Here is a 16,569-nt window from a genome sequence, read left to right as displayed (position 1 = left end):
CACAATTGATGAAGGCCAATATACCGTACCCCTTCTTAATCACAGAGTCAACCTGCACAGCTGCTTTGAGTGTCCTATGGACTCGGACCCCAAGATCCCTCTGATCCTCCACACTGCCAAGAGTCTTATCATTAATATTATATTCTGCCATCATATTTCACCTACCAAAATAAACCACCTCACACTTAACTGTTTTGAACTCCATCAGCCACTTCTCAGCCCAATTTTGCATCCTATCAATGTCCTGCTGTAACCTCTGACAGCCCTCCACACTATCCACAACACCGCCAACCTTTGTATCATCAGCAAACTTACTTAACCAATCCCTCCACTTCCTCATAAAGATAATTTATATTAAAAAAAATCACAGAGTAAGAGTCCCAGAACAGATCCCTGAGGCACTCCACTTGTGACCGACCTCCATGCAAAATATGACCCGTCTACAACCACTCTTTACCTTCTGTAGGCAAGCCAGTTCTGGATCCACAAAGCAATGTCCCCTTGGATCCCATGCCTCCTTACTTTCTCAATAAGCCTTGCATGGGGTACCTTATCAAATACCTTGTTGAAATCCATATACACTACATCTACTGCTCTTCCTTCATCAATGTGTTTAGTCACATCCTCAGAAAATTCAATGAGGCTCATAAGGCACGACCTGCCCTTGACAAAGCCATGCTGACTATTCCTAATCATATTATACCTCTCCAAATGTTCATAAATCCTGCCTCTCAGGATCTTCTCCATCAACTTACCAACCACTGAAGTAAGACTCACTGGTCTATAATTTCCTGGGCTATCTCTACTCCCTTTCCTGAATAAAGGAACAACATCCACAACCCTCCAATCCTCCGGAACCTCTCCTGCCCCCATTGAAGATGCAAAGATCATCACCAGAGGCTCAGCAATCTCCTCCCTCGCCTCCCACAGTAACCTGGGGTACATCTCATCCGGTCCTGATGACTTATCCAACTTGATGCTTTCCAAAAACTCCCAACACATCTTCTTTCTTAATATCTACATGCTCAAGCTTTTCAGTCTGCTGCAAGTCATCACTACAATCAACAAGATCCTTTTCCATAGTGAATACTTAAGTAATCATTAAGTACCTCTGCTATTTCCTCTGGTTCCATACACACTTTCCCACTGTCACACTTGATAGGTCCTATTCTTTCACGTCTTATCCTCTTGCTCTTCACATACTTGTAGAATGCCTTGAGGTTTTCCTTAATCCTGCCCGCCAAGGCCTTCTCATGGCCCCTTCTGGCTCTAATTTCCCTTAAGCTCCTTCCTATTAGCCTTATGATCTTCTGGATCTCTAACATTACCTAGCTCTCTGAACCTTTTGTAAGCTTTTCTTCTTGAGTAGATTTATTACAGCCTTTGTACACCACGGTTCCTGCACCCTACCATAACTTCCCTGTCTCATTGGAACGTACCTATGCAGAACTCCACACAAATATCCCCTGAATATTTGCCACATTTCTTCCGTACTTTTCCCTGAGAACATGTTTCCAATTTAAGCCTCCAATTTCCTGCCCGATAGCCTCACAATTCCCCTTACCCCAATTAAATGCTTTTCTAATTTGTCTGTTCCAATCTCTCTCCAATGCTTTTGTAAAGGAGATAGAATTATGATCACTATCTCCAAAATGCTCTCCCACTGAGACATCTGACACCTGACCAGGTTCATTTCCCAACACCAAGTCAAGTACAGTCTCTCCTCTTGTAGGCTTATCTACATATTGTGTCAAGAAACCTTCCTGAACACACCTAACAAACTCCACCCCATCTAAACCCTTTGCTGGAGATGCCAATCTATATTTGGGAAATTAAAGTCTCCCATCACGACAACACTGTTATTATTACACCTTTCCAGGATCTGTTTCCCTATCTGCTCCTCGATATCCCTGTTACTATTGGGCAGCCTATAAAAAACACCCAGTAAAGTTATTGACCCCTTCCTGTTCCTAACCTCCACCCACAGAGACTCCGTAGACAAACCCTTCATGGTGTCCATCTTTCTTGCAGCTGTGACACTATCTCTGATCAACAGTGCCACACCCCCACCTCTTTTGCCTCCCTCCCTGGCCGTTCTGAAACATCTAAAACCCGGCAACTGAAGTAACCATTCCTGTCCCTGAGCCATCCAAGTCTCTGTAATGGCCACCACATCATATCTCCAAGTCCTGATCCACGCTCTAAGCTCATCCGCTTTGATCACAACACTCCTTGCTTTAAAATAGACACATCTCAAACCTTTGGTCTGAGCTCGACCTTTCTCTATCACCTGCCTATCCTCCCTCTCACACTGTCTACTAGCTTTCTGTATTTGTGAGCCAACCTCCTCATCCCCAGTCTCTTCAGTTCGGTTCCCACCCCCCAACAATTCTAGTTTAAACTCTCCCCAGTAGCCCTAGCAAACCTCTCTGCCAGGATATTGGTCCCCCTGGGATTCAAGTGCAACCCGTCCTTTTTGTACAGGTCACACCTGCCCCAAAAGAGGTCCCAATGATCCAGAAATCTGAATCCCTGCCCCCTGCTCCAATCCCTCAGCCACGCATTTATCCGCCTCCTCATTCTATTCCTAAGATTGCTATCTTTGTGGTCCCGCTTCTCAACTTCCTTCCCAACTCCCTGTAGTTTTTTTTCAGGACCTCTTCTCTTATCCTACCTATGTCATTGTTACCAATATGTACCACGACCTCTGGCTGTTCTCCCTCCCACTGCAGGATATCTTGGATGCGATCTGAAACATCCCGGAGCTCGGCACCTTTGCCACGTTTAAGGCGGAGATTGATAGATTCTTGGTTAGTCAGGGTGCGAGAGGTTATGGGGAGAAGGCAGGAGAATGGGGGTTGACAGTGAAATGGATTGGCCATGTTGAAGTGACAGAGCAGACTCGATGGGCTGAATGGCCTAATTTTGCTCCTACGTCTTATAATATAGCCCAAGTTCCTAAGAGTCACGGCCTGTAGATCGATGGTGTCCAGGATGTTGTGCTGGAGCCATGTTTCTGCAAGAGCAGTAGCAGTTCCTCATCACTCGCTCAAGTCTGGCTCCCCCTTCTACACTGGAATACCAACCCACAAGCTATCCATATCGAAACGTCCAACGCTTGCAGAAACAACACAGATGCATAATCTCACCCCGAACCATCGCGCTGTTATGATTCACAACCTGTAGACTCACTTTCAAGGACTCTACAGCTGTTTATTGTAGTTCGGCGTGGAGGTCCACTGACTACTGGACAGAGTGCTGCAGCAATTTTATAAAGACCAGGCTGCCAGAGCTGGTGTGGAAGCAGATACAATGGTGGCGCTTAAGGGGCAGTTATACAGGCATCGTTGAAATGGAGGTGTACAGGCAGAAGGAATTTAATTTAGCACTGTGTTCAGAACTGATATTGTGGGCCAAAGGGCCTGTCCCCATGCTGTACTGTTCTGTATGAAAATCAGTTAATAGGAATGTTCCGATAAATCTGAATAAACTGTCCTGATGAAGGGTATCAGCCCGAAACATCGACTGCTTATTCCTCTCCATAGATGCTGCCTGACCTGCTGAGTTCCTCCAGCACGATGTGTGTGTTGCTCGAGATTTCCAGAGTCTGCAGACTTTCTCATGTTTGGGATAAAGTGAGATCAACTGGTTTGAGTTGGATGGACTGGAACAGGTGAAAGTGGTGAGTCACTTCATTATTTATATACTTATTATTGGTCTTTTGTTTTGTATTTGAACACTGTTTTTTGCACATCAGTTGTCCGTCTGTGGACAGTGTTTCCACCGATTCCATTTCCTTCTGTATTTACTGTGAGTGCCCGTAATTACTGTGAATGCCACACGTTTCAGGAACAGCTTCTTCCCCACTGCCCATCAGATCTCTGAACGGACAATGAACCATGTACACAACCTCACCATTGGCTCTCATTTTTCACTACTTATTTAATTTCATAATGGAATTTACAGATTTTATTATGTATTGCAATGTACTGGTGCTGCTGTATGAAATATACCAGTGAGATTAAACTGACTGATTCTGAAAATGAATGCTGGGTTGGCATGTAGTGACATATACATCCGTCTAAATTTTCTCTCTAATGCCTCCTCTTTCCTTTTCCAGGTGGCTGGGGTCCTGTCAGAGTTCACTCAAACTGCAGTCCTTCACGGCGGCGGGTTCCCACTCTCACAGCTCGCCAAGTAGCCACTTCGGATTTCTCCAGGGGCAGCCTGGAAGACATTTGCCCTTGGGTTGTGGCCCCGTGCATCCATTCCTCACTGGAGCAGCCATCTAAAGCAGCATCGTGAGAGATCGGAACAAAACTGTGGCCGTCGGCAATCACTCTCCCTCGAAGGGAGAGAGCTTCGTTGATTCTCAAGTTGGGGAACTCGAAATAAAGTGACACTGCAGACTGTAACATTGGCGCCGCAGGGAACCGTACTCTCTCCGGTCCTGTTCACCCTGTACACATCAGACTTCCAATATAACTCGGAGTCCTGCCATGTGCAAAAGTTCGCTGATGACACGGCCATAGTGGGGTGTGTCAGGAATGGACAGGAGGAGTATAGGAAACTGATACAGGACTTTGTGATATGGTGCAACTCAAACTACCTGCGTCTCAATATCACCAAGACCAAGGAGATGGTAGTGGACTTTAGGAGATCTAGGCCTCATATGGAGCCAGTGATCATTAATGGAGAATGTGTGGAGCAGGTTAAGACCTACAAGTATCTGGGAGTGCAGTTAGACGAGAAGCTAGACTGGACTGCCAACACAGATGCCTTGTGCAGGAAGGCACTGAGTCGACTGTACTTCCTAAGAAGGTTGGCGTCATTCAATGTCTGTAGTGAGATGCTGAAGATGTTCTATAGGTCAGTTGTGGAGAGCGCCCTCTTCTTTGTGGTGGCGTGTTGGGGAGGAAGCATTAAGAAGAGGGACGCCTCACGTCTTAATAAGCTGGTAAGGAAGGCGGGCTCTGTCGTGGGCAAAGTACTGGAGAGTTTAACATCGGTAGCTGAGCGAAGGGCGCTGAGTAGGCTACGGTCAATTATGGATAACTCTGAACATCCTCTACATAGCACCATCCAGAGACAGAGAAGCAGTTTCAGCGACAGGTTACTATCGATGCAATGCTCCTCAGACAGGATGAAGAGGTCAATAATCCCCAATGCCATTAGGCTTTACAATTCAACCGCCAGGACTTAAGAACTTTTTAAAAGCTATTATTAATGCTTTTTGAGATAGTGATTTAGATGCATATCATATTTTTTTACTGAGTTAAGTATTGTATGTAATTAGTTTTGCTACAACAAGTGTATGGGACATTGGAAAAAAGTTGAATTTCCCCATGGGGATGAATAAAGTATCTATCTATCTAACTGAGCTGTTGGTCTTTCCTCTCATTGTGGCGAGTGACAACTCTCTCCCCTGAGCGAGACAGCAAGCCAGTCTGTGGTTTTTGATGGATTTTTTTGGGGCTCTGCTGTTGCCTGCATGGTGGGGGGAGAAGGTTAATGCCTCGCTGCTACTTCTGTGTAGGAGGGGGAGGGGGGCTTTGGGGTTCTAACGTTTTACTGTCATTCATTCTTTGGGCTTTTCTTTTTTGTGGATGTCTGCAGAGAGTAAGAACTTGAAGACGAATATTGTATACATTCGCTGATATTAAAAGGAACCAAACTTGCTATGAACTCTGACCATCCTTCTGCCTCCTACAGATGCTGCCTGACCGACTGATTTCCTACAGCAGCTTGTTTTTCACTTCAAGCCTGTTTTGAGACTCCACTGTGATGATGCTTCAAGGTATACCCAACCTTCAGTCATTCTACACGAGTGCAGTCTGCTCAGAGATTGGAAGTGAAGTATTGCCATAACTATTAAGTTAAATTCAGCATCAAGTTCAAGGTTAGTTATCATTCAACCAAAGGAAACAGCATTCTTCTGGGGCCAAGGTGCAAAACACACTACCAACAGCACATACCACAAATGGTAAAAGTTTCAGAAAAACAGTCATCAAGAAGCCCAGACCCTGAGAGTCCAGCTTGTTCTTCCATCAAGTAACACTGGAGGGCAGCACTGAGCGAATCAGGAGGAGCCCCAATGATATGAATGGCAAAGGTATCACAAGCACTTACTGACTGATCCCTTCGAACGAGGCTTCTCGTGTGGTGTGCCCACTGTCAGTGTTGAGGCCACGCTGAAATTATAATAACAGCCCATCAGTCCTCACACCCTCAATACTGTGCAGGAGGAAAGCAGTCACGAAGGTAGCACGTGGAGTCTCAGGGTTGGAGTGGTAGGCATCTACAGTCGCGAGGGGAGCTCGCGAGAGAGCCGGGCGGGGGCCCGCGAGGGGAGCTCGCGAGAGAGCCGGGCGGGGGCCCGCGAGGGGAGCTCGCGAGAGAGCCGGGCGGGGGCCCGCGAGGGGAGCTCGCGAGAGAGCCGGGCGGGGGCCCGCGAGGGGAGCTCGCGAGAGAGCCGGGCGGGGGCCCGCGAGGGGAGCTCGCGAGAGAGCCGGGCGGGGGCCCGCGAGGGGAGCTCGCGAGAGAGCCGGGCGGGGGCCCGCGAGGGGAGCTCGCGAGAGAGCCGGGCGGGGGCCCGCGAGGGGAGCTCGCGAGAGAGCCGGGCGGGGGCCCGCGAGGGGAGCTCGCGAGAGAGCCGGGCGGGGGCCCGCGAGGGGAGCTCGCGAGAGAGCCGGGCGGGGGCCCGCGAGGGGAGCTCGCGAGAGAGCCGGGCGGGGGCCCGCGAGGGGAGCTCGCGAGAGAGCCGGGCGGGGGCCCGCGAGGGGAGCTCGCGAGAGAGCCGGGCGGGGGCCCGCGAGGGGAGCTCGCGAGAGAGCCGGGCGGCAGGAAAAGTACGCAACCCTCGGTTGCCCAGGTTACCACTCCATGGTTACGCACCAAGGTGAGCAGTACATCAGGCTGCAGCTTCTTCAGCACTTCTGCCACCTGTGAACATAAAACATTACAGCTTAGTACAGGCCCTTCGGCCCACAAGGATGTGCTAACCTTTTAACCTACTCCAAGATCAATCTAACCCTTCCCTCCCACATCGCCCTGCATTTTTCCTTCATCCACGTGACTGACTAAAGAGTTTCTTAAATGTCCCTCTACCACCACCCTGGCAGGGTGTTCCACACACCCACTACTGTGCAAAAATACACTTTCTTACATTCTCCCTACACTTCCCTCCAAGTGCCTTCTCGTTTTAGCCATTCCGCCTGGGAAAGGTCTCTAGCACGGTTGCGCCTCGTCTTCTTTAGGAGTTTGCGAAGATTCTGCATGACATCAAAAACCACGACAGACTTCGATTGACGTGCAGTGAAGAGTATATTGACCGGCTGCATCAGCCTGGTATGGAAACACCAATCCCTTTGAATAGAAAATCGTACAAAATGTAGTGGATACAGCCCAGTATATCACAGGTAAAACCCTCCCAACTATTGAGCACATCTACACTAAATGTTGTTGCAGGAAAGCAGCATCCATCATCAGGGGCCCCCACCACCCAGGACATGCACTTTTCTCACTGCTGTCATCAGGTAGAAGGTACTGGAGCCTCAGGACCTGCATCACCAGGTTCAGGAACAGTTATCATCCCTCAGCCATCAGGAAGGAGGTACAGGAGCCTCAGGACCTACACCACCAGGTTCAGGAACAGTCATTACCCCTCAGTCATCAGGAAGGAGGTACAGGAGCCTCAGGACCTGCAGGGCCACGTGCAGGAACAATTACCCCTCAACCATCAGGCTCTTCAACGAAAGGGGATAACTTCACTTGCCTCATCGGTTCCCACACTCTCTGGACTCATTTTCAAGGTCTCTTCATCTCATGTTCTCAATACTTATTGCTTATTTATTTGTTATTATTATTTGTTTTTATTTGCATAGTTTGCTTTTTGCACACCGGTTGAACGCTCAGGTTCGTGCAGATTTTCATTGATTCTACTATGGATTTACTGTGAATGCCCAGAAGAAAATGAATCTCAAGGTTGAATACACTGACACACATGCTTTGAACTTTGAGTGATCTACGGATGTGGATTTCAAGTTTAATTGTCATTCAACCTGACCTCCGGGGCCAGGGTGAAAAACACAATACCAACAGTCACACAGCACACAGAGCAAGTACAAGAAGGTTAGCAGAAAATAGTTATAAAAAAACAATAATCTAGCCTAAGTCCCTGACTGTCATGGCCTGTCAACTGATGGCGCAGGGATGTTGCCCTGGAGTCATATTTCTGCATCAACTCATCACACACTCCTGCAGCTGGAGTCGAACGCAGTCCAGCTCGTCCCCCGAGTGAACAGCAATCTCAAACCCAACAGCATACAGCAAGCTCCAGTGTCCCCTCAATAGGCAACCCCACTACCCCTGTTCCTCCACACTGCTAGGAATCTTGCCTGTAACTCACGTAACCCTGAGAACCCAGAATCTGCTTAGGATCGGAGGCAAAATGCTGCATCCAGTTCAACTACCATGCCTCGTGTTCCTTTCCTCACTTACAACATCTTTGGAAAGGAAACTTCAAGGCTGATTAGTTTTCTTGACTGACAGTGGGAATTCTAAGTGGCCAGAACAGAAAAACTTGCCCGTGACACATCAGGAATCTCATAATTCTGCCACCCAGGGCTGGGTGCTTTAATTATACTTGGGAAACACATCATCCCACTGCACTGTGGTAATGAAACTGGAGAACCAGAGTCAAATAGTTACTGTGGCAAGTTAACAGGATAGGACCTTTCAAGCAGAATTTCAAATTCCACTCCCTTGCAGCAGTCAGTAATTGCTGTTGTCACCGAAGTGGCTGCCTATTATCCAGCCCATTAGGAAGGTCTGGCCAGCTTCATTCTAAATTCCTTGCTCACATTTTACTGTTCCAACGCAGCAACTGGCCCACCGATCAGCACCAACAATCGGGGTGGCATAGCAGCATACTGCTCTTACCGCAACAGCGATCGGGATTTAATTATCTGTCAGGACCATCAGGGTCCATAAGACCACAAAATATAGGAGAATTTGGCCATTAAGCCCATCCAGTCTGCTCCACCATTTCATCATGGCTGATCCCAGATCCCCCTCAACCCCATACACCTGCCTTCTCACCACATCCTTTGATGCCCTGACCGATCAGAAAACTACCAACTTCTGCCTTAAATACACCCACAAACTTGGCAATGTATTGCTTCCTCAGCCCCACCTTTCTTTGTATCATCCACAAACTTTACCACAATGTGAAAGGTAGCAGTCTCACTACTGACCCCTGAGGAACCACTAGTCACCAGCAACCAACCAGAAAGTGCCCCTCTTATTCCCACTCACTGCCTTCCTGCCTGTCAGCCATTCCTCTATCCATGCCGGTATCTTTCCTGTAACGCCATAGGATTTCATCTTGTTAAGCAGCCTCATGTGTGGCACCTTATCAAATGTCTTCTGAAAATCCAAGTAAATGACATCCACTGCCACTCTTTCGTCCATCCTGCTTGTTACTTCCTCAAAGAACTCTAACTGATTTGTCAGGCATGCTTTCCCTTTACAGAACCCATGCTGATTTTGACTTATTTTATCATTAGTCTCCAAGTACCCTGAATCCTCATCCTTAATAATAGACTCCAACAATTTCCCAACCACTCAGGTTAGGCTAACTGGTCTATAATTTCCTTTCTTTTGCCTTCCTCCCTTAAAGAGTGGAGTGACATTTACAATCTTCCCATCCTCCAGGACCTTGCCAGAATCAAGTAATTCTTGAATCTTACCAATGTGTATCCGTTATCTCTTCAGCAACCTCTCTCAGGACTCTGGGATGTAGTTCATCTGGCCCAGGTGACTTATCCACCTTAGGACCGTTCAGTTTGCCTAGCACTTTCTTTGTAATGGCAATGGCACTCACTCCTGCTCCCTGACACTCACGGACCTCTGGCACACTGCTAGTGTCGTCCACAGTGAAGACAGATGCAAAGTACCTGCAACACACACAAAATGCTGGTGGAACACAGCAGGCCAGGCAGCATCTATAGGGAGAAGCAGGACTGACAAAGGGTCTCGGCCTGAAACGTCGACTGTACTTCTTCCTACAGATGCTGCCTGGCCTGCTGCGTTCCGCCAGCATTTTGTGTGTGTTGCTTGAATTTCCAGCATCTGCAGATTTTCTCATGTTTGCAAAGCACCTATTAAGTTAATCTGCCATTTCTTTGTCCCCTAATACTACCTCACCAGCATCATTTTCCAGTTGTTCAATATCAGCTCTCACTTTCCTTTACCTCTTTAAATAACTGTAAAACATTTGGTATCCTGCTTTATATTATTGGCTAGTTTGCCCTCACACTTCATCTTTTACCTTCTTGTAGCTCTTTTAGTTGCCCTTTGTTGGATTTTAAAATCTTCCCAATCATCCAACTCCCACTCACTTTTGCTATGCTATATGCCCTTTCCTTGGCTGTCATGCAGTTCTCAACTTCCTTTGTCAACCACAGTTGCCTACCCCACCACTTGAGAACTTCCTCTGTGGACATATCTATCCTGCACCTTGTGAATTATTCCCAGAAACTTCTGCCGCCAGTATCCTCCTCCAATCCACCTGGGCAAGTTCCTCTCTCATGCCTCTAATTCCCTTTATTCCACTGAAATACTGATACCCGTGACTTGTGCTTCTCCCTCTCCAATTGCGGTATTAATTCAATCATATTATGATCACTGCCTCCCAAGGGTTCCTTTACATTAAGCTCTCTAATGAGATCTGGGTTATTACACAACACCCAATCTGAGATAGCCTTTCTCTGAGTAGGCTCAAGCACAAGCTACTCTAAAAAGCCATCTCGTAGGCATTCAACAAATTCCCTCGTGATCCAACACCAACCTGATTTTCCCAATCCCTTGGCATACTGAAGTTCCCCATTACAATTGTGTCACTACCCTTCTTATACGCCTTTTCCAGCTCCTTTGCAATCTCAACCCCACGTCTTGGCTACTATTTGGAGGCCTATATGATTCCCATAATTTTTTTTTACCTTCGTAGTTTCTTAACTCCACCCATAAAGATTCAACATTCTCTGACCACCTCTTACTAAAGATGTAATTTCATCTCTTACCAACAGAGCCACACCACCACCTATGCCTTCCTGCCTGTCCTTTCAATACAAAGTATATTATTTGATGTTAAGCTCCCAACTATGGCCTTCTTTCAGCCACGACTCAGTGTTGCCCACAACGTCACACCGACCAATCTCTAATTTGCACCCTGAGTTTATCCACCTTATTCCGAATGCTAAGCACATTTAGGTTTAGCACCATTAGTCCTACAGTCTTCAACCTTCTGAATTTTGCCTCTGTGGTACAATTTAACATTGCGCTGTCTGCATTGGCCTATCCTTCCTTACATTCATGTTACACCCATCATCTACTTGTAAACCTGCTGGCTCACCCTCAGCTCTGTCATACTGGTTCCCATCCCCCTGCTATATTAGTTTAAACTACTCCCAACAGCCCTAGTAAATCTGCCTGCAGGAATATTGGTCCCCTTGGATTCAAGTGCAACCCATTCCTTTTGCACAGGTCCCACCTGCCCCAGAGGCGGTTCCCATTATCCACAAATCTGAATCTCCGCCTCCTGCTCCAATTCTTCAGCCACACATTTACCACCACCTCAATCTATTCCTGTCCTCACTGTTGCATGGCACAGACTGTAATCCCAGGATTACAACCCTTGAGGTCCTACTTCTCAGCTTTGTTCCCAAATCCCTGTATTCTGTTTTCAGAACATCCTCCCCTTTTTACCCAGGTCGTTGGTACCAATACGTACCACGACTTCAGGCTGCTCACCCTCCCATTTCAGGACGTTGTGGACTCGTTCAGAAACATTGCAGACCCTGGTACCTGGAGGCAAACTACCATCTGTGTTTCCTTTTCGCATGCTCAGAATTGCCCGCCTGTCCCCTGACAGGAACTATAGGGGTCACAGTCTGCAAGGAGCCGATACATTCTCCCTGTGACTTTGAGTGCTGCGGTTTAGTAAGTTGTGGACGTGCATGACAACACCTGTGGGCTGGCCCCACCACATTCTTGCTGATATGATTTGACAGACAACAAATTTCACTATGTTTCAACATACATATGACAAACAAAGGTAAGCTTTAAACTCCACCATCGATGGTCCCAAGCCTGGGCTGTGAAAGGAGAAGGGTTGAGCATGGGGGACAGGAACTCACCTCCTCCCCCCCCCCCCCCCCCCCCCAGTAAAAACCCACAGCTACCAAAACACCAACAGAAGCTCCAAAGACCTCATCCCCAGCAGAGGAAGGATCTTTGAAGATGCTCTACACTTTGGAAAAAAGACGAAAGACTGAGCCAGGGAGGAGGCCCAGGGCAAGCTGCTCTCGGTGACCTATGCTCCAATAGAGGAGATGGGCTTAAGCTTAATCTATAACAGCCGTTCCCTTTGATCCTCAGTCACCTGCTATGGATTCTGCATTTCCAGAGCTCATCCCTTTCATTTATCTTCCCTCACTCTTGCAATGCAGTCACAGGAGATTCTGCAGATGCTGGAAATCCAGAGCAACACACACAAGAAGCTGGAGGAACTCAGCAGGTCAGGAAGTGTCTATGGAGAGGAATAGATAATTGGGCCAAGACCCTTCATCAGGACTGGGAAGGAAGGGTCAGGAGCCAGAATACGGTGGGAGGAGGGGAAGGGGAGTACAAGCTGGCAGGTGATAGGTGAGGGGGCAGGGGGAGTGAAGTACAGAGCGGGAGGAGATTGGCGGAAAGGAAAAGGGCTGGGAGAGGAGAGGAGAGTAGACCATGGGAGAGTGGGGGGGGGGGGGGGGGGGGGGGAGAAGAGAGAACCAGAGAGAGGTGATGGGAAGGTGAGAGGGGAACCAGAGTGGAAAATGGATAAAAGAGAAAGTGGAATAGTGAGAGAAGTTACCGGAAGTTAGAGAAATCAATGTTCACCCATCAGGTTGAAGGCTGCCCAGACAGAACATGACGTGCTGTGCCTCATCATGGCAGAAGAGGTGGCCGTGGACTGACGAGTCAGAGCGGAATGGCCACCAGGAAATCCCACATTTTGTGGCGGATAGAGTGAAGGAGTTTGTTGAAGTGGTCCCCAGCCTGCCTCGGGTCTCACCAATAAGACCAAGGGGACTGCACCCAGAGCACCGGATACAGTAGATGGAGAGTGCCACCTCACCTGCAAGGACTGTTCTGAGCCCTGAATAGCGGTGTGGGGGCAGGTGTAGAACCTGCCCCACTTGCAGAGGCAAGTTTCCGACCATCCGACTCAAACCAGCTGTTAATCAGTTTCTCCGACTGCTCCAAGAGCAGGACATCCACCCTGAACACAATGCCAAATCACAATAAATCCCTTCCACCTACACACGCTCATGTGCCTACCTAATGGTCTCAAATACCAAAGTTGTATGTGCATCCATCACCAGCCTGTGCTGCACCTTCTCCAGCAGCGACCGGGCCTCCGTACCGCACCGTACGAGCAGCGGCGACCGGGCCTCCGTACCGTACCGCACCGTACGAGCAGCGGCGACCGGGCCTCCGTACCGTACCGTACGAGCAGCGGCGACCGGGCCTCCGTACCGTACCGCACGAGCAGCGGCGACCGGGCCTCCGTACCGCACCGCACGAGCAGCGGCGACCGGGCCTCCGTACCGCACCGTACGAGCAGCGGCGACCGGGCCTCCGTACCGCACCGTACGAGCAGCGGCGACCGGGCCTCCGTACCGCACCGTACGAGCAGCGGCGACCGGGCCTCCGCACCGTACGAGCAGCGGCGACCGGGCCTCCGCACCGTACGAGCAGCGGCGACCGGGCCTCCGTACCGCACCGTACGAGCAGCGGCGACCGGGCCTCCGTACCGCACCGTACGAGCAGCGGCGACCGGGCCTCCGTACCGCACCGTACGAGCAGCGGCGACCGGGCCTCCGTACCGCACCGTACGAGCAGCGGCGACCGGGCCTCCGTACCGCACCGTACGAGCAGCGGCGACCGGGCCTCCGTACCGCACCGTACGAGCAGCGGCGACCGGGCCTCCGTACCGCACCGTACGAGCAGCGGCGACCGGGCCTCCGTACCGCACCGTACGAGCAGCGGCGACCGGGCCTCCGTACCGCACCGTACGAGCAGCGGCGACCGGGCCTCCGTACCGCACCGTACGAGCAGCGGCGACCGGGCCTCCGTACCGCACCGTACGAGCAGCGGCGACCGGGCCTCCGTACCGCACCGTACGAGCAGCGGCGACCGGGCCTCCGTACCGTACCGTACGAGCAGCGGCGACCGGGCCTCCGTACCGTACCGTACGAGCAGCGGCGACCGGGCCTCCGTACCGTACCTTACGAGCAGCGGCGACCGGGCCTCCGTACCGCACCGCACGAGCAGCCGCGACCGTGCCTCCGTACCGTACCGTACGAGCAGCCGCGACTGGGCCTCCTTACCGTACCGTACGAGCAGCCGCGACCGGGCCTCCGTACCGTACGAGCAGCGGCGACTGGGCCTCCGTACCGCACCGCACGAGCAGCGGCGACTGGGCCTCCGTACCGTACGAGCAGCGGCGACCGGGCCTCCGTACCGTACGAGCAGCGGCGACCGGGCCTCCGTACCGTACCGTACGAGCAGCGGCGACTGGGCCTCCGTACCGCACCGTACGAGCAGCGGCGACTGGGCCTCCGTACCGCACCGTACGAGCAGCGGCGACTGGGCCTCCGTACCGCACCGTACGAGCAGCGGTGACTGGGCCTCCGTACCGTACGAGCAGCGGCGACTGGGCCTCCGTACCGCACCGTACGAGCAGCGGCGACTGGGCCTCCGTACCGCACCGTACGAGCAGCGGCGACTGGGCCTCCGTACCGCACCGTACGAGCAGCGGCGACTGGGCCTCCGTACCGCACCGTACGAGCAGCGGCGACTGGGCCTCCGTACCGCACCGTACGAGCAGCGGCGACTGGGCCTCCGTACCGCACCGTACGAGCAGCGGTGACTGGGCCTCCGTACCGCACCGTACGAGCAGCGGTGACTGGGCCTCCGTACCGTACCGTACGAGCAGCGGCGACTGGGCCTCCGTACCGTACCGTACGAGCAGCGGCGACTGGGCCTCCGTACCGTACGAGCAGCGGCGACTGGGCCTCCGTACCGTACCGTACGAGCAGCGGCGACTGGGCCTCCGTACCGTACCGTACGAGCAGCGGCGACTGGGCCTCCGTACCGTACCGTACGAGCAGCGGCGACTGGGCCTCCGTACCGTACGAGCAGCGGCCTATTGAACAGCATTTGCTGGAGGCAAAGAACTGGTCGGCATTTCACGTAGGGATCCTTAGTACAGACAACTCTGGCAGAGGCTTCCTGATCAGCAGATAAAGGAAAATATTCTCAATCCCTCAGTCCCCACCTAACCCATGTCTCTCTTTGCCTTTAAGGTTTGAGGAAACCAACGCCTCTATGCTTTGACTGGTTACATCAAAGCCTTTAATGGAAACCTCAATCCCTTTGAACGGAAAATCCAACAAAAACTAGTAGATATGGCTCAGTCCATCACCTGTAAAGCCCTCCCCACCATTGAACACATCTACAGGAAGCAGCATCCATCATCACAACCCAGCCCACGCTCTCTTCAGGGAGAAGGTACAGGAGCCTCAGGACCCACACCACCAGGTTCAGGAACAGTTATTACCCCTCAACCACCAGGCTCTTGAATCAGAGGGCAACTTCACTCTCACCAAGTATCGCCATGTTTCGGTCACCAAAACTGCATGCCTACAACTTAGTAACCCCTACCAATACACCTTTGGAATGTGGGGGGAAAACCCATGTGATCGAGAACAAAAAAAAACTCCTTGCAGTGTGGCAGGGACTGAGCCGATTGCCAGCATTGTGAAGCTGCTACACTATAGCACTGCCCACGATGATACTTCAAGTAGAATGGAGAGACAGACAGTCTGTCACTAGTTAAAGTGGAATGAGATAGGCAAGTCAGAAACAGTTCCCATATGCTGGGGGGAGAGTGTGAAGCAAAGGGGTGGCGACTACATGGTGGGCCTGAACACACACACTGTTTCAGGAACAGCTTCTTTCCCTCTGCCATCAGATTTCTGAATAGTCCAGAATCAGAATCAGGTTTATTCCCACTGGCATGTGACCTGAAATTTGCCATGAACACTAATCACTATTTTGCTCTTTTCACTACTTTTTTTTTTGATACTTCTCATTGAAGCTTACAGTAATTTAATGTATTGCAATGTACTGCTGCCACAAAACAAATTTCACCACAAATGTCAGCCATATTAAACCTGATTCTAATTCAGGATACACCCCTCAATCCCAATTCTACAGATATTTGCAGAGGAAGGGACAGCGATGCTATTGACAGGCATTCAGCACTCATCCTGGACGTTGTGGTCTGCCTTTAAACGCAGCCTCTCCAGGGACAATCCTAGGATGAATCTGAAATGCAGAATCAGATACTTACTTCACAGCAGCCTGTTCACCAGCTGTCAGCGGTGTCGAGTCGTGAAAGGTTTAATCTGATTCTGGAACACGTCAAGTGGGACTTGCAAGGTCTTGGGTTAGGATGTG

General features: G+C 50.5%; 1 protein-coding gene across 1 annotated transcript in view; it reads right to left on the bottom strand.

Annotated features, from left to right (window-relative positions):
* pepd (peptidase D) overlaps positions 1-16,569 on the bottom strand; it is a 179,579-nt gene that overhangs the window by 129,634 nt on the left and 33,376 nt on the right. The window contains exons 5-6 of the mRNA XM_073070487.1: positions 6,895-6,942; positions 6,130-6,191 (exon numbers count right to left, since the gene is read on the bottom strand). Of these exons, the coding sequence (XP_072926588.1) occupies positions 6,130-6,191; positions 6,895-6,942 (110 nt within the window). The remainder of the gene's footprint in view (positions 1-6,129; positions 6,192-6,894; positions 6,943-16,569) is intronic.

The sequence above is a fragment of the Hemitrygon akajei genome, chromosome 17 (assembly GCF_048418815.1).
Source record: "Hemitrygon akajei chromosome 17, sHemAka1.3, whole genome shotgun sequence".
Taxonomy (NCBI): Eukaryota; Metazoa; Chordata; class Chondrichthyes; order Myliobatiformes; family Dasyatidae; genus Hemitrygon; species Hemitrygon akajei.
Note: the sequence above shows the minus strand (reverse complement) of the source record. Positions and strands in the feature narration are given on the sequence as shown.